Source organism: Dendrobates tinctorius, unplaced genomic scaffold (genome assembly GCF_039654945.1).
Source record: "Dendrobates tinctorius isolate UK_male_01 unplaced genomic scaffold, ASM3965494v1 ptg000014l, whole genome shotgun sequence".
Lineage (NCBI taxonomy): Eukaryota > Metazoa > Chordata > Amphibia > Anura > Dendrobatidae > Dendrobates > Dendrobates tinctorius.
Genome location: NW_027361682.1, coordinates 20776046 through 20801633, shown reverse-complemented (window position 1 = coordinate 20801633; position 25588 = coordinate 20776046). Strand labels below are relative to the sequence as shown.

General features: G+C 47.6%; 1 protein-coding gene across 1 annotated transcript in view; it reads left to right on the top strand.

Annotated features, from left to right (window-relative positions):
• The window catches only part of ABCA5 (ATP binding cassette subfamily A member 5), a 244628-nt gene that overhangs the window by 55099 nt on the left and 163941 nt on the right, over nucleotides 1-25588 (top strand). Inside the window, exons 10-13 of the mRNA XM_073559971.1 lie at nucleotides 6161-6329; nucleotides 14088-14146; nucleotides 14421-14531; nucleotides 17946-18121. Of these exons, the coding sequence (XP_073416072.1) occupies nucleotides 6161-6329; nucleotides 14088-14146; nucleotides 14421-14531; nucleotides 17946-18121 (515 nt within the window). The remainder of the gene's footprint in view (nucleotides 1-6160; nucleotides 6330-14087; nucleotides 14147-14420; nucleotides 14532-17945; nucleotides 18122-25588) is intronic.

Here is a 25588-nt window from a genome sequence, read left to right as displayed (position 1 = left end):
ACCTTCGTAAAGGCATCCTTGTGGGAGCTCCTCCGAGGGAGCTAGCCGACCTGGCAGACCAGATTTCCTATGCAGGGAAATATTTGGTTTCTGCCTCTCTGCACTGCGCAGGCGTCCAGCAATATTGTGGACATCCGTAGGAATATTTGGCTCAAAGCATGGCAGGCGGACCTATCGTCAAAGAAGTCGCTCACCAGCCTCCCCTTCCAGGGGGACACCCTGTTTGGGCCCATGTTGGACCAGATTATTAAAGTGGCCACGGGTGGCACGAGCTGTCTTCACCCCCAGTCCAGAACTCGTTGACCTTCCGGGAAGCGGCAATTCCGCCCCTTTTGATCTTTTCGTCGTTTTGCAGCGACGGAGAATTCTTCCGGTCAGCGTTGGCCGCAGACTCGCCAAGTCAGTAAAAAGGCTTCCTTCAAGTCCACTCCTTCATGGCGTCCTCAAAGCTCCCATGGTAGATCCACTAGGCCCAGACCTGGCAGATCTTCCTCGGCATGACTTGGAACAAAGACCCAGCGTACCTCCCAAGCTGGGTGGACGGCTCTTGTTTTTCAGGGACGTTTGACTCGCCTCGCTGGAGGTAGTAACGTCAGGGTTCAAAATAGAGTTCGCTTCGCGTCCCCGGGATCGTTTCTTCGAATCCCGTCGTCCAAAAGATCCTGTTCTGGTTCCGGGTTTCTTTGCGTCCATTGCCTCCATTCTCAGGTCGGGGGTTATCGTCCCCGTCCCAGAATAAGAGCGCGTCACAGGTTTCTATTCAAACCTGTTTCTAGTGCCAAAGAAGGACGGTGCGGTCTGGCCCATTCTGTATCTGAAGTTACTGAACAGAAGAGTCCGCCTGCGACATTTCAGGATGGAGTCCCTCCGCTCAGTAATTGCTTCCATGGAGGCGCAGGAATTCCTCTGCTCCATCGACATTCAAGACGCCTACCTCCACATTCCGATCTTTCATGCTCATCAGAGGTTCCTGCGTTTCGTGGTACAGGGGAATCATATCCAGTTTGTCACCCTGCCGTTCGGCCTCGCAACAGCTCCCAGGGTCTTCACGAATATCATGGCAGCTTTGATAGCCATCTTGAGGATCAGGGGTCTAGTGCTCATTCCGTACCTCGATGACATCCTCTTCAAGGCCCCTTCTCTCTCTCTCAGGCCCAGGAGAGTCTGACCATCGTTCTCGACTCCCTGGCCCAGTTCAGGTGGCTAATCAACAGAAAAAAGGCCTGCCTTGTTCCGACTCAGCGCCTGGTCTTCCTAGGCATCCTGTTCGATACCCGACAGGCGAGGGTTTTTCTCCCTGAAGAGAAAAAAGCAATCCTCCAGCAGGGGGAGTTCGCTCTCTTCAAGGCCTGCGGCTTCCTTCCGTTCAGCAATGAAGGTCCTGGGCAGGATGGTGGCAGCCTTGGAAGCAATCCCCTTTACACAATTCCACTTGAGACCACTTCAGCGGGCCATTCTTTGGCAGTGGAACAGGTCTGTCCTGTCGCTGGATCATCCGCTTCGCTTCTATCCCCAAGTCAAGCGGTCCCTCGACTGGTGGCTGTCATCTCCTCTCATCCTCCAGGGCTGTTCCTTCCTTCCCATCTATTGGCAAGTGGTGATGATGGACGCCAGCCTTCTCGGCTGGGGGGTGGTTTTTCGCCATTTAACCATTCAGGGTCGTTGGTCAGCGCAGGATTCCTCTCTACCGATCAACATCCTTGGGATAAGGGCCATCTTCCTGTCCCTCCGTCACTGGGAAAGCCTTCTCACGGGTCTACTAATCAGGGTTCAGACAGACAATGCCACAGCGGTGGCATACGTCAATCACCAGGGAGGGACCCAGAGTTCCGTGGCGATGGCCGAGGTGTCCTGGATCCTTCTCTGGGCAGAGGCGACGGTTCTGGCAATATCTGCAGTGCATATTCCTGGCGTGGACAACTGGGCTGCCGATTTTCTCAGCCGCGAGGGTCTCGCGGCAGTCGAGTGGTCCCTGCATCAGGAGGTCTTTCGTCAGATTTGCCTTCGATGGGGAACTCCACATGTGGACCTCATGGCGTTCCGGCTGAACAGGAAAGTTCCACAGTTCGTCTCCAGGTCCCGCGACCCTCTTGCGTTGGGCGCCAATGCCCTGGCCATTCCTTGGTTGCAGTTCGTGCTTCGCTACCTGTTTCCCTCCCCTTCCCCTTCTTCCCAGGCTGTTGAAGAAGATCAAAGCGGAGGGGTGCCGGTCATTCTGATCGCACCGGATTGGCCCAGAAGGTCTTGCTTCTCAGAGATCGTCAATCTTCTGGCGGACGCCCCTTGGAGGCTCCCAGACAGGCCAGATCTTCTGTCACAAGGACCAATCTGCCACCAGAGTTCTCGGTCACTCAATTTGACGGCGTGGCTGTTGAAACCGCGGTTCTCAGAGCATCCGGTTTCCCCGATCAGGTGATACGCTCCATGATCCAGGCTAGGAAGCCGTCGTCTTCCATGGTCTATTATCGGATTTGGAAAGCCTATTTCCGCTGGTGTGAGTCCAATGACATTCCGCTGGTGTGAGTCCAATGACATTCAGCCGATGACCTTGTCGCTTCCTTCCATTTTGGCTTTTCTCAAAGCGGGACTTAATGCTGGCCTTGCCCTTAGTTCTCTAAAGGGTCAGGTATCGGCCCTCCCCATCGTCTTTCAGAAGTCCTTAGCTGCCTGCTCTCAAGTCAAAACTTTCCTTCAAGGAATGGCACCTGCAGCTCCCCCCGTATCGGAATCCTGTGAACTCCTGGGACCTCAATCTTGTTTTGGAGGTCATGAGGAGTTCTCCCTTTGAACCTCTCAGAGAAGTTTCCCGTTCCGTCCTTTCCAGGAAGGTGGGGTTTCTTGTGGCTATCACCTCCATTAGACGCGTCTCAGAGTTGGCAGCTCTTTCCTGTCGACCCCCTTTCTTGCGTCTTCACCAGGATAAGGTGGTGTTGCGACCCCCGCCTTCTTTCCTTCCGAAGGTAGTAACCATTTTTCACTTGAATGAGGATATTGTCCTCCCTTCTGTCCGACTCCGATACATTCTCTGGAGCGTTCACTGAACAGGCTAGATCTGGTCAGGGCAGTAAGGATCTATCTGGCTAGGACCGCTTCCTTTAGGAAGACCGATCTCCTATTCGTTATTCCAGATGGTGCGCGAAGAGGCCTGCCGGTCTCCAGGGCCACGATTGCTCACTGGATCAGAACTGAAACTTTGGAGGCTGACTGGGTTAAGAACAGAGTGCCTTCCCTTGGGGATTAAAACTCACTCTACCTGGGCAGTGGGCACCTCCTGGGCGGTACACCATGGGGCATCCGCCCTACAACTTTGCAAAGTGGCAACCTGGTCCTCCATCCACATGTTTGCCAAATTTTACCTATGCTTCGACGAACGCCAGCCTAGGCAGATGGATCTTGCAGGGGGCATTGGTGAGTTCTCCGACCTGAATGGAGTTTTTTTCTGCTGTTTCCCTCTCCAGGGACTGCTTTGGGACATCCCATGATTCCTGTGTCCCCCAATGAAGCGATAGAGAAAACAAGTTTTTGGTTGCTTACCGTAAAATCTGTTTCTCAGAGCCTTCACTGGGGGACACAGCACCCTCCCATGTTTTACAACTCCTGTTCTTTCTTCTGTGTGTTATTTGATACAATTGAGTTGTCTGTCTGTTCTTTCTATTCTGTTGCTTCTCCTACTGCTTTCTCACTAACTGATTTACTTAGTTCCGGTCGGTGGGGTGTATACTGCAGAGGAGGAGCTAACTTTTTTATGTGCATAGTGTCAGCCTCCTAGTGACAGCAGCATACACCCATGGTTCCTGTGTCCCCCAATGAAGGCTCCGAGAAACAGATTTTGCGATAAGCAACCAGAAATCCTGTTTTATTCCCTTATTCTATTCTTTGTTAATTAGTGTATATTTATATAACTAGTGTAAACTAGTGTAAACAAAAGCACAGAATTATATTTATTAAGAAAATTACCATCCCAATAAGCTGGATGGTGTCTAAGTACATCAACCTTGCCCAAAAAATCTCACAAATATATATGTATGATTATCACTTTCGCAGAAGCAAGAATCAAAGGGATGTAATAAATAATCCAGCACGTGTCAGCATATGTCCAAAGCCAGAAAACATCAATACATTATTAATGGTGGTGGTTTACATCTCAGTAAGCCCCAAAGAAGAGTAATTCATTGAAAGACACCCTGCCTAGAAGAGCTTACAGGCTGTGAAACAGGATAAATCTAGCACTTAAATTACTTATCCTGTACTGATCCTGAGTTACATCCTTTATTATACTCCAGAGCGGCACTCACTATTCTGCTGGTGCAGTCAGTGTGTACATACATTACATTACTTATCCTGTACTGATCCTGAGTCACATCCTGTGTTATACCCCAGAGCTGCACTCACTATTCTGCTGGTGCAGTCGCCGTGTACATACATTACATTACTGATCCTGTACTGATCCTGAGTTACATCCTGTATTATACTCCAGAGCTGCACTCACTATTCTGCTGGTACAGTTGTGCATATATTATATTACTTATCATGTACTGATCCTGAGTTACATCCTGTATTATACGCCAGAGCTGCACTCACTATTCTACTGGTGCAGTCACTGTGCACATACATTACTTTACTTATCCTGTACTGATCCTGAGTTACCTCCTGTCTTATACCCCAGAGCTGCACTCACTATTCTGCTGGTGGAGTCACTGTGTACATACATTACATTACTTATCCTGTACTGATCCTGAGTTACCTCCTGTATTATACCCCAGAGCTGCATTCACTATTCTGCTGGTGGAGTCACTGTGTACATTAGGGTGACCGCAAAAAATCGATGCCGGAATTTTGTCCGTCTGGACCCCACAAAACGATTCCCCTTTCCAGATATTGAGATAGCCAAAATTTGAGCTCGATCAAACGACGTTAACCCGTGCCGCTCGTCGCTCAAAGTTTGAAAAAATCCAAATTGAGGTATTTTAAGATTTAGGTATTTTGCATAGTCTGTTAGACTATAAAGAATGTGACAACAACATTGCAGAAATAGCCCTGACCAAATTTTCGAACCATTTGTGGTATTTGAATGCAGAGTTGGTGGGATTATCGTTTTTTGATCCCACCATTACAGACCATGAAAAGTTGTTAATGGCTAATAAATTGCTCAGTAGCACAGATGAACCATCAGAGCACGCTAGGGTTGTAAATCCAAAAGTTAGGAAAGAAAAATTAAAAGAGGTAGGAAGTAACCGACTTTAACGACCTTCTGACAAAAGATGAAGAACAAAAGCAATATGTCCTGCAAGTTGTAAGCAAATGCCGAGCATTATATTCTGACGTTTCAAAAACTACTTTAACAAAAGCTCTAGAATAGATTAGATAACTATGTAAAATTATCAACTCATGTAGGTTAGCGTGCTCTGATGGTTCATCTGTGCTACTGAGCAATTTATTAGCCATTAACAACTTTTCATTGTCTGTAATGGTGGGATCAAAAAACGATAATCCCACCAACTCTGCATTCGAATACCACAAACGGTTCGAAAATTTGGTCAGGGCTATTTCTGCAATGTTGTTGTCACATTCTTTATAGTCTAACAGACTATGCAAAATACCTAAATCTTAAAATACCTCAATTTGGATTTTTTCAAACTTTGAGCGACGAGCGGCACGGGTTAACGTCGTTTGATCGAGCTCAAATTTTGGCTCTCTCAATATCTGGAAAGGGGAATCGTTTTGTCGGGTCCAGACGAACAAGATTCTGACATTTTTTCCCCCCCATATGAGATCCGGTCACCCTAGTGTACATACATTACTTATCCTGTACTGATCCTGGTCTCAGTACGACCTCAGCACTCAATATTACCCTATCACTTAGCAGAAACATAGTTCTATATTTGATGCGTGGGTGTCAAAATGCATGTGCAGCTTCAGCCTAATATTTTAGTAGATTTAGAGTCTTCTAAACGATACGCTTTGACCTCCACTGATCACATATAGTCTGTGGGTAAGCCTGCCTGTAAGTGTTTGAATTTTCTGCAGTGCCTCCGCAGCAGAATTGAGGAATTAACAGTTTTCATTTATTTCGAATGCTTGTGAGTTCTGTTTAATTCCAGTTATTGAGCAGTTTCTGTAAATCCCAGAAGTAACATGGAGCCTTATACTCTATATACAGGCGAGTACGGACTGAAGAGGAAGCCTCTTTTCTTCCTGAAGCCATCTTATTGGTCAAAGAAGAGGAGAAACTATGGCGTTCTAAGCGAGAGCTTCTTCAGCACAAATACAGACCTGAGTGATATCGTAGAACCTGTAGCCTTAGGGTTACAAGGGAAAGAAGCCATCAGGTAAATTACTGTGGAGATGGTTCCTGACTGGCGGTTCGATCTCTGGGTCCACCACCAATCCTGACGATTAACATATAGTGAGCACTTGTCTCTGTATTCTCCAGACCTGCATTCAAGCTATTCTACATGTCATATTTCACTTTCTCTGCATCTTAAAATGTGTTGTCCAAAAATAATAATAATAATAATAATAATAATAATAATAATAATAATAATAAAAAAAAGCAACAATAACATGATTGCTTTCCTCTAAAAACAGCACCACACTAGTCGTTTGGTTGTGTCTGGTATTACAGCTGAAGTGAATGAGGCTGAGCTGCTGTAACCTATACCACCTGTGGATGAGTGTGGCGCCGTTTTAGAAAGAAAGCCTTTAAGATACTTGGATTGCATTTCTCTACAGTGTAAAGATCTTAGGAGGCAGCAATTTTTTTTTATTGCTGCCTCGGTGGTCCCCATCCAGCGTTTCTGCCACGGTGGTCGCTATCTAGCTGAGCTACCTCTGTGGTCTCCATCCAGTGGTGTGGCCTCCGTGGTCCCCATCCAGTGGTGAGGCCTCGGTGGTCCCCATTGAGCGGGGCGGCCTCATTGGTTCCCATCCTGCAGTGCTGCCTCGGTGGACCCCATCTAACTAAGCTGCCTTACTGGTCCCTATCCAGCGGTGCTGCCTTGATGGTACCCATCTAGCTGAGCTGCCTCCGTGGCCCTATCCAGAGGTGCGGCTTTGGTGGTTCCCATCTAACTGAGCTGCCTCATTGGTCCCCATCCAGGGGTGCTGGGTCAGTGGTCCCCATCAAAAGGTGCTGTGTCGGTGGTCTCCATCCAGTTGTGTGTCCTCGGTGGTTCCCATCCAGCAGAACTGCCTTGGTGGTCCCCATCTAGCTGTGTGTCCTCGGTTCCCATCCAGCAGTACTGCCTCGGTGGTCCCCATCCAGTGGTGCTGCATCGATGGTCCCTGCTGGTTCTGACCTTAGCAGTTATGGTGGCATGTACAGCATGTGACCGGAGAGGCTATCAATTGGTTGCAGAGAGTAAAGAGAAACTGGCACAGAACCCCTGCAAAATTTCTAGAAAACCCTAGAAAAGTTTTTTTTTCTTTATCGCTTCATTGCGGCACACAAGTTACTATGGGTGTATGCTGCTAGGAGGCTGACACTATGCAAATTAAGAAACGTAGCTCCTCCCTCGACAGTATACACCCACTTACAGCCACCAAGTACCTCAGTTTGTGCTTAGTGTCTGTAGGAGGTGGACCTCGATCTCCCCAGATCTGCAACTAACCTTTTTCCTTTCAGGTTTTGTTGTTTTTTATTAATGTTTTTCCATTTCTTTTTCAGATACATCTTCGGGGAAACAGGGTGTAATTACTCACCCTGCCTTCCCATATTGTGCGGCTGAGCTAGCAATGTGGTGTCGCCCACATAGCATCCCTCAGGCCGCAGGCAGGACTCTATCCCCTTCCACCCTCATGGGTGCTTCTGGGCGATAACCGGTGGCTAGTCCTTGCCGATTCCCCTCCTCACCCCTCTTTCTCCGGAGAGGGCTGAGAGGAAGACGGTGGTCACCGGCGGTGACCCCACCCCCTTCGCTGAAGGGGTTGATGCCATCTTCTGCACTGTAGCAACAGTGCAGGAAGGAGAATATTGTCTCCCAGCGACCCTCTCCATCCAGGAGCCCCTGCGGTATGCCTCCTCATTATATACCAAGCCGGAAAAGAAGATGGACGCTCCACATAGAAGTCTACGGTACCACAACCCCTCATGGCCGCGCACTTTATTGATAGCAGCTTCATAGTTCACTCAGCGCCCAGGCCCTGCGGTGTCCCCACTGCTATCACCGACCCCCCCTCCTCTCCCCGGGGTATCGGCTTCACCCTAGTACATAGCACTGTTCCTGTCAGGCGCCGGCATAGGCGGCTTCACTTTCATTTTCACAGGGGCTTTCCCTGTTCAGTGCGCGCTTTTTTGGCGCTTATTTTTCCTCATAGTCAGGCCTGAAGCCTGCATGATGCACGCCCCCCCCCCCTCAGCCCAGACCTATCACACCAGTCAGACACTAGCCACGCCCACCGCTAAGGTCCTTCACTGCTCCAGCGTCATAATGCTACTCAGCACTTCGTGCACTACCCTGGCAGCCCACGGGCTTACTGTTCGGGGGCCGCAGTCGCGCTCCTGCTTGCTTCGTATCGCTGGTAACGGGTAGGTTCTGTCCTTCTCCCTGGGCCACTTTTTAGCGGTCCCTTGCAGTACTTTTACCTCACGAGAGAGTGTTACTCGCTCCCCTGCAGTATCTTTACCTCACTAGAGAATGTAACTCTCTACATATGTCCAATTCCACAAGGGCTCCCCTTGCTAGGCCCACCGTATCTCATTACGCCTGTGCATGCTGTAGAAAAAAAAAAAGTGGATGTCAGGTCGGTCGGCTCCTCTCTGCCCGTCCAGCAGTACCTCCACCATGCCTGCCCCACGGGAGCACACTGACTCCCGGGATGAGAGCACTCCCCCTCCACCGGAGTGAGCCGTTGCAATGTCTGTCGGTCGCAGACCTGACTAAAGTGGTATCCCAGTCCCTGGTCCAGGTCTTAGAACAACTTCCACAGCCGTCTACAGCCACCAGTGCTCTGGCCGTCTCTCACGGCGAGCCACCAGCACTTGACCGCAACCTCAAAAGGGACAGCCTGGGTTGGAGTTCAAGGAAGCGGGCTCTGTCTGGCTCTTCTTCCAGCTCACCAGGACCCTCCGCAACATCCAGGCTGTCTTTTTCATCCCAGCTCCCTTCCTCGGAGGAGGATCTTGGGTCAGATATAGTTTCACGGACCAGGTATGACTCTTCTCCAGCTATATACAGCCACCAGTGCTCCGACCGCCTCTCACAGCGAGTCGCCAGCACCTGTCCGCGTCCTCCAAAGGGACAGACCGGGTAGGAGTGGAAGGAAGAGCTCTGTCTGGCTTTTCTTCCAGCTCACCAAGACCTCCGCAACATCCCCTCTCTGAGGAGGACCTTGGGTCAGATATAGATTCACGGTCTGGGTATGAATCAGGTACAGCCCTCACGTACATGGTAGATAGCCTTATATCGGCTATTATCCAAACACTCAAGTGTGGTGTAATGACCACTGTGTCCGCTAGGGGACGCTGTGTGGATGTCCCAAGAGAGAGGATGAGTGGCAGAATATGGAAGGACCGTTGTGTATCTCAAGGTGGGTGGCCTTGAGATGGAGACTTATGTATGTGTGTGGATCAGCAAGCACATTGCTGAGGTGTTGTTTCAATGTCTCATGGAGAAGTCTCCAGGTAACTAGGGAGACGGGCAGCCTAGTTACCTACAAACCCACCCAGGGGGTGTGTTTAAAGAACACTGTTGTAAAGAGTGAGTGTGGTTGAAGGACCTGTGCTGAGGTCATAGTCATGTGACCTGGTGGGCGTGGCTATGGACCATTTAATGTGGCCAGGGTAGGTCACATGTGGTGAATGCTGGGACCTGGTTGGTCCAGTGTGGAAAGCCCTGTCTGAGAGAGAGATGTGGGCGTCTTCCTGACAGCAGGGAACACTGTGTTGAATGGCTGCACGTGCCTGGGAATTCCCTGGAGGGAATGGACGTCTGCCGCATGGTGAAGGAACCGTGAGCTGACCCTGACTGGGTGAGATAACGCTGAGGCTGAAGAGCCTGTGCAATGGACATTTACATAACCTGTGTGAGTACAGGATAACCAGAGTGAAGCTTTATAATGGACGCTATGCTTTAATGTGAAGTTTATATTGCTGCTGTGGGTTTATGATGGAGGAATAAACCGCATGGACTATGTTATGGTTGATAAAAACCCGGTGCCGGATGTGTTTTATTCACTGCCTAGCGAGGATCCCCTAGCTGAATGACAGCGCTACCTCACACAAGCTAAAGGAGGATGAGATCCTTCCACCTGAACCTTTCCAAATCAGTAAGAGTTCAAGGCTAAATTGAGCAAACAATGGGAACATCGAGAAAAGCAACGAAATCATCTAGACGTGCTCCACCGCCGGTTTTCTCGCCTGTCTTCCAAGACAGTTTTATTGCAACCAGACGGTGCGTCACTGAAAGATTCGACAGATCGAATCACTGTCCAAATTTATTTTTTTGAGGCCACTGGCGTCCTGTCTCTGTCCCAACTTCGCCTCAACTTGGGTGGCGAAAGCCATCTCAGCCTGAGCAAAGATACTTTGTAAGGGTATCTTTGCGTCAGCTCCTCAAGATGAGCTAGCTGAATTAGTGGACGACATTGATCATGCCGCCAAATGCCTTCTAGCTGCCTCAGTGATGCAGCCAGGTCTTCCGCAAGAGCAAACATTAACATCGTGGCGATACATCCTTTGGTTGAAAACATGGAATGTGGACACCATCTCTTCGAAGTTTCCTTTCTAGCAGGAAGGCTCCCTGGTCGTTTAGGTTCTCTCGACCTTTCCATTCTTTGAAAAGATTCTCACAGCAGGACCATCCTTCTACTTCCAGAGAGAGGAGGAGACCATCATTCAAACCCTCGCCCCACTGGAGACCAAAGATCAGGACCCCCAAGCCCTCAGATTTCCGCTCCAGCAGATTCTCTTCCAAGTGTCGGATCACCCCCACCTGGAGGTCTTTCCAGGGTGGGAGGCAGACCTCTTTCCTTCAGGGATGAGTGGCTGTCCGTGGTCGACGGCGCCTGGGTAAGGGAAATCATCACTTCCGGTTACAAGATATAATTTCTTCACTCCCAGTGAGACATTTCTTTCTGTCTCGCCTACCAAAACAGCCATCTCAGACACCAGTTTTCCTCCATGCTGTCTCTTCCCTCCTATCCAATTCGAGAGGCGTATCTCCACATCCCTATTTGTTTACAGTACCAAGGGTTCCTTTGATTGGCAATCCAGGTGTATCACTATCAATTCACGGCTTTTTCCTTCGGCCTCAGGGTCCTCACAGAGGTCATGGCAGCTATCATAGCTGTCCTTTCCTCCAGGGGGATTCTAATATTTCCTTACCTGGACGATCTGTTAATCAAAGGCCGTCCCGCCTAGAATGCGTTCAGAATCTGCAGATTACTCTGGGCACTCTGTCCCGCCTCGGCTGGATAATCATCAGGGAGATGTCCACTCTGTACCCTACTCAGAGACTAGTTTTCCCTGGGCATGGAGTTCAATATGAATCTGCCCGGGTGTTCCTTATGAGGGACAAGTTTTCCGATCCCTGAAGCGCCCAATCATTCCCTTTCGGTCCTGCATGAGGATCCTAGGGTAGATGATAGCCACCATGGTAGCCGTCCCCTTTGCCCAGTTCAACACCCGTCCTTTTCTCCTGTCCCTTCTCTCTGCCTGGGACAAGTCTTCAGTCTCTGGACCAAATCATACTCCAGCCTCTCATGGTGAGGCCATGGGGGACGTTGCCTTCGTCAGTCCTGCACGGGAGATTCTTTCTCCCTCTTCATGGCAGGTCATCAGCACAGACGCCAGTCTTTTCGGGTGAGGTGCGTTTTTCCATCAAAAACAGCGCAAGGGTGCTGAATCCCTCAAGAGGCTCTTCTGGCAATCGAAGATGGAAGTTTCCGTGTTGTAATGGTTATCACGTTTCCCTCTCACGAGAAAGTTCCCCGGTTCGAAACCGGGCAAAAACACACAATCTTTCTTGCCGTCCTCCGTGGGCAAGCCCTTCTTGCGGGCAAACCAATCCGCATTCATTCAGATAACACCACAGCTGTGGTGTATATAACCCACTAGGCGGAACTCGCAGCAAAGGGTAATGACAGAAATGGCAAGGATCCTACGTTCGTCAGAACGTTATGTCCCGGCCATCTCAGCCGTTCTATCCCGGGGGTGGAAAAATGGGCGGCCAACTTCCTAAGCCGCCAGAGCCTAGCATCAGCCGAGTGGTCTTTCCACCCCACAATCTTCAGCCCGATCTGTCATAGTCGGAGTACTCCGGATGTCGTCCTCACGGCGTCTCGAATGAACCACAAGGTTCCTCGATTTGTAGCCAGGTCCAGGGAACCTCTGGCTGTCGGTTGCGATGCACTGGTGATTCCTTGCTCCCACATTCGACTCCCTTACCTATTTTCATCTGTCTGGAACTCCAGAGTGATTAAATAAATAAGAAGGCATTCAAGACATTCTGATAGCACCAGACTGACCAAGAAGACCTTGGTATGCGGAGCTGGTAAGCATGCTCTCGGACATCTCCTGGAAGCTCCCAGACTGTCCAGATCTCATTTCGCAAGGCCCCCTCTGCCACCAGAGTTCTCAGTCTCTGAGTTTAACAGCACGACAGTTGAGGCCGCAGTTCTGAGGGAATCGTTTTTTACTCACCACGTCATTTAGACCATGATCAGAGCTAGTAAACCAGCCTCCACCCGCATTTACCATAGGTACTGGAAAGAATTTTTCTGATGGTGTGACGTCAACAAAGTTTTCCCAATATCTCTCTCCCTTCCATCCATCCTTGGCTTTCTTCAATCTGGTCTACACTCAGGCCGGCCCTTTAGTACCCTACAGGGCCAGGTCTCAGCTTTGTCAATTCTTTCCCAGGGGGATCTGGCATCTATGCCACAGGTTAAAGCCTTTCTCCAGGGAGTTGTCCGTTTGGCCCCTCCTCACCCTCCTCCGATGGATCCGTGGCATCTTAACCTCGTCCTTAGCGTTCCCCAAAGCCCGCCTTTTGAGCCCATTCAGAACTTTCCACTTTCCCTCCTTTCATGGAAATTGACCCTCCTAGGCCATTATGTCCATTAGGAGAGTTTCTGACCTTGTGGCCTTATTCTGTCTTTCCTTCCTAAGGTAGTCTCTTCTTTCCACATCAACGAGGACATCTTCCTTTCCTCCTTTTTGTCCTTATCCTGCTCACCCATTGGGGAAGTCTCTCCACAAGCTGGATGTGGTCAGAGCCATTTGAGTCTAGCTTTCTAGAACAAGTCTCTCTTCGGCAATTCGACTTCCGGCTTCTCTTCTCTGATGGTCGCCGGAAGGAGCTCCCAGCTTCCAATTCCACAATCGCTCATTGGATTCGTTCTGCGATACTGGAAGCATAACGTGCTCAGGACAAATGGCCCCCTTCAGGAGTGAGAGCCACTCCACTCGAGCTGTAGGTGCTTCTTGGGCTGTCTGTCACCAAGCTTCGACTTTACAGATCTACAGGGCCGCGACCTGGTCGTCCTAGCGAGGTTCTACAGGGTTCATACCCAGGCCTCGTCCGATGCAAGTTTAAGTAGAAAGGTACCGCAGGCGTCGGAATCCACCGACCGACCTAAGTCCTTTCTTCACGTTGCCTATGTTCATTTTCCCACCCTTGGGACTGCTTGGGGACGTCCCATGGTAACCTGTGTCCCCCAATGAAGTGATAAAGAAAGAAGGATTTTTGGAACTCACCGTAAAATCTCTTTCTTGGAGCCTTCATTGGGGGGCACAGCACCCTCCCTGTTTAAGTTGTACCATGCTGGGCCTATGAGCCTCTTGTTGGGTTGGTACATATTTTATGAGTTCATGTTACTTCTCCTACTGCTTTTTTCACCAACTGTGGTACTTGGTGCCTGTCGGTGGGTGTATACTGCTGAGGGAGGAGCTACGTTTCTTAATTTGCATAGTGTCAGCCTCCCAGCAGCAGCAGCATACACCGATGGTAACCTGTGTCCCCCAATGAAGGCACCAAGAAAGAGATTTTACGGTGAGTACCAAAAATCCTTTTTTTCTGAAACTTTGTACTGCTTCAATTTAGAAATTATTTATTTTTTTTAAATTTCTTTTTTTTTTTTACCTCTAGACTTAAAAATATTCATAAATCTTTTAAGAAAGAAAATCAGCAGGTGGAAGCTTTACAAGGTGAGACATGTCAGCTCTGTAATGTTGACTACGCACCCGTCTTCAAGAAATTCATCCCACCCTTTGGACGCAGTGGAAACAGTTGGCATTTCCGTTCACTGACAGCAAGCAGAACGATTTAAAAGTGACAAAGAGCAAATATTTGCAGACGTATTGCCTTATGCAATTGTTCATAGCTTTTCTGCACACTAGTGCATACTAATAATGAACTGTTGTACTGAGGGGACAGTGCACCATTTAGGGACACTCCACTAATACCGATTTCTTACGCTAGGGTTAACCTTGGATATATACGAAGGACAGATCACCGCTCTGCTCGGCCACAGCGGCACCGGGAAGACAACAGTGATGAATATTTTATGCGGACTCTGCCCTCCATCAGAAGGTGAGATGTTCAGCTCTTTCAGGATCACTGCAGCATGGCGCAGTATCGCTCTCGCAATGTAGGAGGAGAGCGTCTGTGTTCAACCTGACATCTGCTCGTCTTCTCTGCAAGTCTACAGTGATCTACATTTGCTTTCTTTTAAAAAACCCACAGAATCTTACTTTTTGTTTTATGTCAACACGATAGTGACTATTCATACCAGACATAAACATATACCACACAAAAGTATACCATGAGCTTTCTGGGTTTTTTTTGTGCATTAAGCTCCTGTATGAAATAGTGAAGTCGACAGCACTATTCCATTCAGTAGCGTGATGTGTGCTGGACAGACACTTTAGCCTCGGTAATTGGGAGAAATTCCTTTCATAGCCTTCATTGGAAGATATAAGAAACCATAGGTGTATGCTGCTGCAATGGTTTCCTGTGTCCGACAATGAAGTGATCATTAAAAGAGAATTTTTGGTACTTACCGTAAAAAAATCCCTTTTTCATATACCCCAATGAAAGATAAGAGAAAGGTATATAAAAGCAGGTACCAAAAATCCTCTTTTCTCAGTCTTTTCATTGGGGTACACAGGAATGTATAGCAGTAGCACACACCCATGCCTTCCTGTGTACCCCAAAGAAGGCTTATGGAAATGGATTTTACAGTAACAAAAATCCTTTGTTCTTAGACTATTTTCACATTAGCGTTTTTTAGCGCTGCGCTTTGTGCGCAATAGAAACGCATGCAAAAAAAGCATCATGTGTTTTGCATGCGTTTGATTTTTTTAGGCGCATGCGTTTCTAGCCATGTTAACTCTTAAAACGCATGCGATTTTAAATGCAGGCGTGCGCATGTTCATGCGTGCACCTGCGTTCCCATAGACTGTAATGTGTTATTTTGGCGCATTCTGTGCGCATGCGTTTTTTTTTACACCGGTTTGACGGACCATAGAATCAGAATCGTAGAGTTGGAAGGGACCTCCTGGGCCATCTGGTCCAACCCCCTGCTCAAAGCAGGATTCGCTAAATCATCCCAGTCAGATGTCTGTCCAGCCTCTGTTTGAAGACTTCCATTGAAGGAGAACTCACCACTTCTCGTGGCAGCCTGTTCCACTCATTGATCACTCTAACTGTCAAAAAGTTTTTTCTAATATCTAATCTGTGTCTCCTCCCATTCAGTTTCATCCCATTGCTTCTAGTCTTTCCTTGTGCAAATGAGAATAAAGTTGATCCTTCTACAATGTGACAGCCCTTTAGATATTTGTAGACAGCTATTAAGTCTCATCTCAGTCTTCTCTTTTGCAAACTAAACAATCCCAAATCCTGCAACCTTTCCTCATAAGACAGAGTTTGCAGACCGGTCACCATTCTGGTTGCTCTTTTCTGAACTTGCTCCAGTTTGTTGATGTCTTTTTTAAAATGTGGTGCCCAAAACTGGACACAATATTCCAGATGAGGTCTGACCAAATAGGAGTAGAGGGAAATAATGACTTCACGTGATCTAGACTGTATGCTTCTGTTAATACATCCCAGAATTGCATTTGCTTTTTTTGCTGCTGCATCACACTGTTGACTCATATTCAGTCTGTGATCTATTAGTATACCAAAGTCTTTTTCACATGTGCTGTTGCTTAGGCCTATTCCTCCCATTCTGTATATGCTTTTTTCATTTTTATTGCCCAGATGTAGAACTTTGCATTTTTCCCTGTTAAAAACCATTCTCTTAGTTGCTGCCCACTTCTCCAGTTTATTTATATCTTTTTGAATCCTCTCTCTCTTCTTTAGTATTAGCTATCCCTCCTAGCTTTGTGTCATCAGCAAATTTAATCAGTTTACCCTCAATTCCTTCATCTAAATCGTTGATAAAGATGTTGAACAATACAGGGCCCAGGACAGAGCCCTGTGGTACCCCACTTGAGACATTCTTCCAGCTGGATGTGCAGCCATTTACGACCACTCTTTGGGTCCGATCACTAAGCCAGTTTTGAATCCACCTAACAGTTGCCTTTTCCATTCCATACTTAGTCATTTTTTCAATAAGGATTGTATGAGATACTTTGTCAAATGCTTTGCTGAAGTCAAGATATACTATATCTACAGCATTTCCTTGATCCACCCAATCAGTGATTCCGTCATATAAGGAAATTAAGTTAGTCTGACATGACTTATTAGTTACAAACCCATGCTGACTCTGTTTAATCACTTCATTCTTATCCAGGTACTGACATACATGTTGTTTAATAATTTGTTCAAAGATCTTTCCTGGTATAGAAGTCAGACTCACCGGCCTATAGTTGCCTGGGTCCACCTTCTTCCCCTTTTTGAAGATAGGAACATTTGCTCTTCTCCAGTCTTCTGGGACTTCTCCTGTTCTCCAAGAAGTTTCAAAGATTATGGAGAGGGGTTCAAAAATTTCTTCTGCTATCTCCTTCAGCACTCTGGGGTGTAATTCATCTGGACCTGGAGACTTGAATTCATTTAGGTTAGCTAAGTGTTTCCTCACTATCTTTCTGTTTATAGATATCCTGGATTCTTCTATTCCCTTAATAGGACAGTGAAGAACAGTTGATGTTACATTTCCTTTCTGAGAGAAAACAGATGCAAAATAGGAATTTAAAAGTTCAGCCTTCTCAACATCCTGTCTTACCATTTCATCATTTTCTTCCTGTAAAAATCCTATAGCATCTTTGACTTTTCTTTTTCTTTTGACATATCCCCAAAATCCTTTATTATTGCTTTTGACATCTCTTGCAAGCCTCAATTCATTGTCAGCTTTAGATAATCTGATTTGTGCCCTGCAGGTTCTGCAGACAGCATTATATTCTTCTTTAGATATGCCTCCCTCTTTCCATTTTATAAACATTTTTTTCTTCCTTTTTAGCATGTGCTTAAGTTCTGTGTTCATCCATCCTGGCTTCCTAGGCGCACACTGCAAAAAAACGCATGCGCACGAAAACGCATACAAACGTGTGCAAACGCTAGACCATGCACCCCCATGTTAAACATAGGGGCGCAAGCTCATGAATGCGCACGATGCGTTGCGCTAAAAAACGCTAATGTGAAACCAGCCTTAGTCACTTCATTGGGGACACTGGAAACTATAGCAGGAGATGCACCTATGGGTTTCTGTGTACCCCAATGAAAGCTACGAGAAAGGAATTTAACAGTGAGTGCCAAAAATCCTCTTTTCTCTGTCGCTTCACTGTGAGACAGAGGAAGGCATGGAAGCAGCATGCACCCATAGTTTCCAGTGTACCCCAATGAAGGTTACAAGAAAGGGATTTTACGGAAAGTACCAAAAATTCTTTTTCCGGTCGCTTCATTGGGTTACGCAGGTATACACCAGTTGTCTGCTGTGTCCTTCAATGAAGCGACTAAGAAAAATGAATCTACTCAGACTGTAATGATCCCAGTGTCTCCCCCTTTTAGGCATAGCTTCCATTTATGGGCACAGAGTTACCGACATGGATGAAATACTGGACATCAGGAAGGTGATCGGGGTCTGCCAGCAGTGCGATATCCATTTTGATGTTCTCACGGTGGAGGAGAATCTGTCCATCTTCTCCTCTCTGAAGGGAATAAGCCACACCACCAAGGAGCAGGAGGTAACTAAGGGCTTATACTGTAAGTTTTTTTTTTTTTTTTTGCGTTTTTTCGCTTGCCTTCCCTTTTTCCAAGAACCATGAGTTTGTTTTTTTTTTTTCTTTATCGCTTCATTGGGGGACACAGGTAACCATGACGTTAGAGGTCGGGTGTATACTGCTTCGCTAGGAGGCTGACACTAGGCATAAAAAGGAAAAATAGCTCCTCCCCTGCAGTATACACCCACGTACAGGCACCAAGTACCTCAGTTTAAGCATGGTGTCTCTAGGAGACGGACCTGATCTGATCCCAGATCCGCAGTCTTTTCCTTTTCAGGTCACCTATTGTGTTTTATTAATCTTTTCCTTTTGTTTTTCAGGTTCTTAAGCTTCAGTGTAACAGGGTGTAATTTCTCACCCTGTTTTCCCATACTGATGCAACCGAGAGAGCCGTGTGGTGTCAACCACATCGCCCACTCTCGGACCCGCAGGCAGGACCTAATCCTCTGTCACCCTTAGAGGTGCTTCAGGGTGATTCCTGGTGGCCGGTCCTTTGCCTTTTCCCCTCCTCACCCCTCTCCTCGGAGAGGGCTGAGAGGAAGACGGTGGTCACCGGCGGTGGCCTCCCCCTTCTTGTAAGGGGTGATACTGTCCAGAGACAGTGCAGGAAGGAGGATCCCTGATGCCAGCGACTCTCTCACCCGAGGGCTCCTGTTGTGATCCTCATCTGTGAAGAGGAGCCGGAGACCTCATTGTGCAGGTAGCCATACCCCCCCCCCAACAAAGCAGGCCAGTACCTCAATGTTACGTGTCATTATCAGGGACAGGGCACATCCCCCAGGCAAGCTGCGCAGTGGGACTCATTCTTTTTTGGACAGTCCCATTACCTCGCTAGGGACTCCTATGAACCGCAGCCATTTTCTCCAGGGGGCCTCGCCGGATCATACCGCATCTCTCCCCTGCATTCTCGCTTGAGCGCTTGAACTTCACGCTCTTTTCTTGTACTATAGGGGGCCTTGCTGGCTCAGAGCCTCCAGTCTCATTAGGCCACGCCCCCCGCATTTCGTGCGACTTTTCGGCGCCTCATTTGCCATCTGGCCATGCCCCCTCTTACCATTCAGCCAACCGGATTCTTCCCCCTCTATTCTATGGCTCCTCCTTAACCATGCCTCCCGCTCTGCAGCGTGCTGCTGTTTCTACACTGCTGGGGACATTTTGGATTCCTTCGCTTTCCTTGGCTTCAGAGACGCTGCTTCTGCCCCATCTTCACAACTAGGGATACAGCTAACCTTCGGTCATCTGCTGTCTATCGCTGGAATCAGGTAGGCTCAGCTCTCTCTCTCTCTCTCTCTCTCTCTCTCTCTCTCGTGCCTGTCTCCCTTTTTAGTCACTCCTCAGCATTATCTTCTAGGCTTGACTTATGCCCAACTCTGCAGGGGCTTCTGGTCCTTCCTATAAGCCCACTGACACTAATTACGCCTGCGCCCGATGTAAAAGAAAGTGGCCTTCAGGTCAGCCGTCCCCTTTCTGCCTGGCATGCAGCCCGTCCACCATGTCTGCCCCACAGGAGCACTCTAATGCCCAGGATGAGAGCACACCCCTTCCCCCAGAGTGGGCTGTTGCTATGTCTCAGTCAGTCTCCGACCTCACTAAAGTGTCCGTCCCTGGCCCAGGTCCTAGAAGGTCTTCCACATCTATCTGCCGCCACCAGTGCTCCGAACGCCTCTGACAGTGATTCGCACGCATCTGACCACTCCCTTCACAGTGACAGATCGGGTAAAAAGTCTAGGAAGCAGGCTCTGTCTTAGGCTACTTTCACACTAGCGTTTTTTTGCGCTGCGTTTGGAGCGCACATGAAACGCATGTCAAAAGCGCATGCAAACGCTGGTAAACGCTGCGTTATTTTATAGTATTATTGTGCGCATTACAAAAAATCGCCGCGTTTTTATGCGTTTGCATTTTTTATGCGCAATTAACTGGAGAAAAAATCCTTGAAAAATTCTTGCAACACACTCCACCAATGGGACACCAGTGGGTGTGTCTATGGAAATTCTTTATATAGACCCTGTTTACACCTGAATTCTTCACATTTGCTTGCATTTGACTTGAGAAACATGGATCTGCGCTGGAAGAGCTTTTACTTTGACTTGGATCTGGACATTAGGACGGCTCAGGTTTATGCCGTTGCTTGCCATGAACAGAGGGGGAGAGAGAGAGGCAGCGAAGACGTCAGCAGCGGCGTACGTGGATACATCCCATTATGGAACTCCGGGAGAGCCGTGGAGCGTACCACACCCTCTACAGCGAGCTACAGGCAAACCCGGAGAAATTTACGGATTATACCCGGATGACCCAAGAAACATTTAACTATTTGCTTGTTCGGGTAAAAGAAGTCATCCGGAGACAGGACACGCAGCTCCGGCGTGCGATTACTCCTGAGGAACGGCGCACATTAAGGTACGTAGTTTTGCTAAACCAATGCCTGCTGAATTTTCTTGCTTGTGACATGTACTCTTCAAAATCTGGCAGAATTACAGTTCTGCCATGTCGGTAACTACAAGCTGCGTTAATTTTTGGATGCCATGTATTGAACCAAATGCTGCCGAATTTTTTTTTGTTTGTTTTAATGTAACGTATGTAAAAAGATTACATAAACACAAATATTAATTTTTGTTGTTTTCTTTCTGTCACAGATTCCTGGCTACTGGAGAGACCCTCTCCTCACTGCACTTCCAGTACTGGATTGGAATCTCCACGTTGTCTGAAATTGTAGTGGACACCTGCCGGGCTCTCTGGAACGTTCTCTGTCCCGAATTCATGCCCATGCCAACCGCAGAAAAGTGGTTGGACATCGCTGAAAGATTCTGGACTGTCTGCAATTTCCCTAACTGTTTGGTAGCGGTGGATGGGAAACACATCAGGATTATGAATCCCAAAAGAACAGGCTCTGAGTTCTTTAACTACAAAAAGTACTTTTCAACTGTACTGATGGCCATTGCGGATGCAGACTGTATGTTTATTGCAGTGGACATTGGGGCATTTGGCCGTGGGAATGACTCCCAGGCTTTTAAGACATCAGACATGGGCAGGAGGTTGTATGGCAACAACTTCAATTTCCCCATGCCACGGCCTCTTCCCAACACCGAAGGTCCGCCACAGCCATTTGTAATGGTTGGTGATGAAGCATTCCAAATGTGCCAACACCTCCTCAAACCCTACTCCAGCCGGGACTTGGACCTACAAAAAAGAATTTTCAATTACAGGCTGACCAGGGCCAGGAGAACAGTAGAGTGTGTCTTCGGTATACTTGTATCTAGATGGCTCATTCTTGGCACAGCTATAAATCTGAAACTGGAAACAGTGGATGAGGTGGTCAAGGCCTGTGTTGTTCTACATAACTTTGTACTTTCTCGAGAGCATCCGAACTTTGATCTTGATGATGTTGATCCTAATCCATTGCCTGAATTTACACAGCACCCTCTCAGGTCATCTGTTGAAGTTGGCCAAATGAGGGACCAATTTGCGGCATACTTCAACTCAGATGTAGAACGGGTATGATGTTGATCCTAATCCATTGCCTGAATTTACACAGCACCCTCTCAGGTCATCTGTTGAAGTTGGCCAAATGAGGGACCAATTTGCGGCATACTTCAACTCAGATGTAGGACGGGTGGAATGGCAAGAGCAAATGGTTTAAAAAATTTGTCGTGCATGTTGTTTGTATATTAATTAAAAAAAAACGGTTTTGATACCTGTACTGACTGCATTCTCTGTTTTTACACTCCCAATACCATTAGCAAGTAGCCAGTTGTATCAGTGAATTTATGATGCTGTGTTTTGTGCATCATGATTTCACTAATACTCCAGAGTAGGTGACTATATAGATTATGTGGTTATTTACAAGGTATATCTATAGTTCCTTGCATTTTTTAAATGAGAACAATAGATATACCTTGCACTCAACACCATCCTCTATAGCAAGGGTTTTAAAACTTTACTCCTAATGTTAACCAACATATCATGTTTAAATTTTTTTTTGAACTCCAGTGTAATTACTAAAAACATGCTATGTTGGTTTGGTTTGAACACTGTAGTTAGGGAAACCAACTCTATTCAGTTTGCAATACACCAGATATCTCGATTACTGACGTTTCTTGTGTCAGTCTTGGAGATATGTTTTGTCAACGAAACCAATCTACATCTTCACCAACTCCACAAGGTTCAACAGCTGATCATGTTGTAATGAAATCCATAGTTGCTAAAAATTTTTCAAACAGAGGATTCCATACAACATGATCTTTTGTTGGACCTTGAGGCCTGGAGTTGGGGAACCCTGCTGGATGCACTCTGTGCAATATTCCTACAATGTAGAGATTGTTCTGGAAAAGGAAAGTCATGTAGATTATACCTATATGACTTGTCTTTTCCACAGCAGTCTCTACATTCTAGTAATATTGAACAGACTGGATCCACCAGGGTTCCCCAACTCCACTCCACAAGGTTCAACAACTGATCATGTTGTAATGAAATCCATAGTTGCTAAAAATTTTTCAAACAGAGGATTCCATACTACATGATCTTTTGTTGGACCTTGAGGCCTGGAGTTGGGGAACCCTGCTGGATAGAGTATGTGCAATATTTCTAGAATGTAGAGACTGTTGTTGAAAAGACAAGTCATGTAGATTTGGTTTGTTTACATCACACATATCTCCAAGACTGACAATAAACATGTCTCACACAAGAAACAGTAATGGAGATGTATGTTGTTGCAAAAACGCTAAGTATACGGCGCAGTGTGTGTAGTCAGCGATAGACACAGTAACTATTCAAAATTTTTTGAAAGCACAAGTGCACATTTATTTTGTAACAAAAAAGAACCAAAAAAAACTTTATTAGGAATGACGTTTGGGGGAAGAATGGGAGACTTTGGGTGTATGGAGAGACGAGGAACGACTGGAGGTAGAGGAAGGGGTTCTAGGAGAAGGGGCAACAAAAGTACTGGGGAAGGGAGCTCTGGAATGGACATTGAGCCAGCTTGAGACACATTAGGAGGAGACGGTGGATGGACAAACAAAGTTTTTTTTTTTTTTTTTCTTCTTCTTCTTTGGCGCAGGAATATCCTGCCCGGACCGACTTGCAGCCTGTGACCGCCTTACTTTTGTTGACAACCTGGTGACGGTGGACTGTGGCGTTGACCTGTAAAATAGGGAATGCGGATCACCCCTTTGCTGCTCTGTGGTGGCGGTGCTGCTTGAAGTGGCGATGCTCCTAGAAGGAGAGAAATTTGGGTCGGTGCTCTGAGCAGGAGGCTGCCTGTCTGGGATCTCATCAAAAGTTCTTGGGAGACTCAGAGGAGGAGAATTGTGGCGGTTATGTTGACATGAGGAGTGCTGGCGGTGCTCCTTTGCTGATGAGTGGTGGTGGTGCTCCTTTGCTGCGGAGTGCTGGAGGTGCTCCTTTGCTGATGAGTGCTGGCGGTGCTCCTTTGCTGAGGAGTGCTGGCGGTGCTCCTTTGCTGAGGAGTGCTGGCGGTGCTCCTTTGCTGAGGAGTGCTGGCGGTGCTCAGTTGCTGAGGAGTGCTGGCGGTGCTCCTTTGCTGATGACTGCTGGCGGTGCTCTGTTGCTGCGGAGTGCTGGCGTGCTCTGTTGCTGCAGAGTGCTGGCGGTGCTCCTTTGGTGTTGACTGGTGGTGTCGGTGGCCCAAGCAGGTTCTGTGGTGGTTTGGCTCCAAGCTGTTGGTGCTGTGGCAGTGGTGGTGCTCCATACAGGAGCAGCGCTTGCCATAGTGGTGGTGGCGGAGGAGTGTCCAGCAGCATTCAGACTTGAGGTGGTGTAGTGATGTCCGGCTTCGCTGGGAATGCAGGTGGCCGTGCAGTGGTATGCAGCAGAAGTCGGTAGTGTGGTTAAGCGAGTCAGCGGTGGAACTGTTGGAAATGACACCACTGACTGCTGAACATACCGATTCTGCTGCATAGCCTGCAAGTAAGCAGTGTTGCAGGCCTGTAACACACTCAGCTGTTGCTCAGGACTAAGGTGTTCCGCCATGCCCTGTTCAATTTTACTGAAAAAATGGTGCGCTGGTCTGTGGAGGTCGGCCTCCAGACGGTCAAGGCGCTGGTCAACAGAGTGGAAGCGGTGTTCCATGTGGTTAAAACCACGCTCCATCAGGGAAAAACCGCTTTCCGTTCTGGCGGCCAGCGCCTTGAGGCTGGCTTTAAAGGCCTCGCTCAAGGGCATGACATTCCTGTCCAAGGCCCTCTGCCGCTGGCGGGTAGTGCCCGCATAACCTGTGACAGAGACCTGGGACAGGGGAACACCTGATGGACCAGCTTCCTGTGTTGCTGACCTGCAAGATGCTTCCTGGCTGTCGGATGGCTGGCACGGGTCCGAGGTCGATCGATGAAGAACTGCTCCCGGGACAGGGTCAGGTTGCAGGGTGCTGCTCCAAGTGCTGTGGAAAGAAAGGGAAAACATGAGTATCATGAATGTACAAGAAGCATCACCTGTGGAATAGAAAAGCACATAGTAATAACAAACCCCCCAAAAAAAACACGCTCTGCTGGCAAGGACCAGTCTCAGGAAAGCCAACTCTCGATGGTAGCGGTACTTTCTTCTGCGCCTTGCCGCAGAACCACTCTGAACCTGTCCGTCAGCATGAACATCAGTGTTGAAGCGGTCCTTCATCGAGCGCCAACGTGTGCGGATTTTTTGCACTGTTGGTACAAAAAAAGAAAAAAAATTAAAAATGCACTACTTTAATGTCATTCTCACCACACACACCTGATTGAACTTTGAAAACAGTCACTGCTGCAGCACCAATAAAACACCACCACCGTCAGGTCCACAAAACAATGCAGCAGTTGAAGACACAAATCAATCACAGTTTTCCACCAGGCATTGGTGTGTTTAATGCAAGAATATATCTTGCAAAAAACACATCAGCACCATCAGGTCCACAAAACAATGCAGCAGTTGAAGACACAAATCAATCACAGTTTTCCACCAGGCATTGGTGTGTTTAATGCAAGAATATATCTTGCAAAAAACACATCAGCACCGTCAGGTCCACAAAACAATGCAGCAGTTGAAGACACAAATCAATCACAGTTTTCCACCAGGCATTGGTGTGTTTAATGCAAGAATATATCGTGCAAAAAACACATCAGCACCGTCAGGTCCACAAAACAATGCAGCAGTTGAAGACACAAATCAATCAGTTTTCCACCAGGCATTGGTGTGTTTAATGCAAGAATATATCTTGCAAAAAACACATCAGCACCGTCAGGTCCACAAAACAATGCAGCAGTTGAAGACACAAATCAATCACAGTTTTCCACCAGGCATTGGTGTGTTTAATGCAAGAATATATCTTGCAAAAAACACCTCAGCACCATCAGGTCCAAAAATAAATGCTGTATCACAGAGCATCTTTATACTTACTGAACGCCCTTTTTGAAGCTGCAGAGGCGCTGTCCCAGTCATCCATCAGCG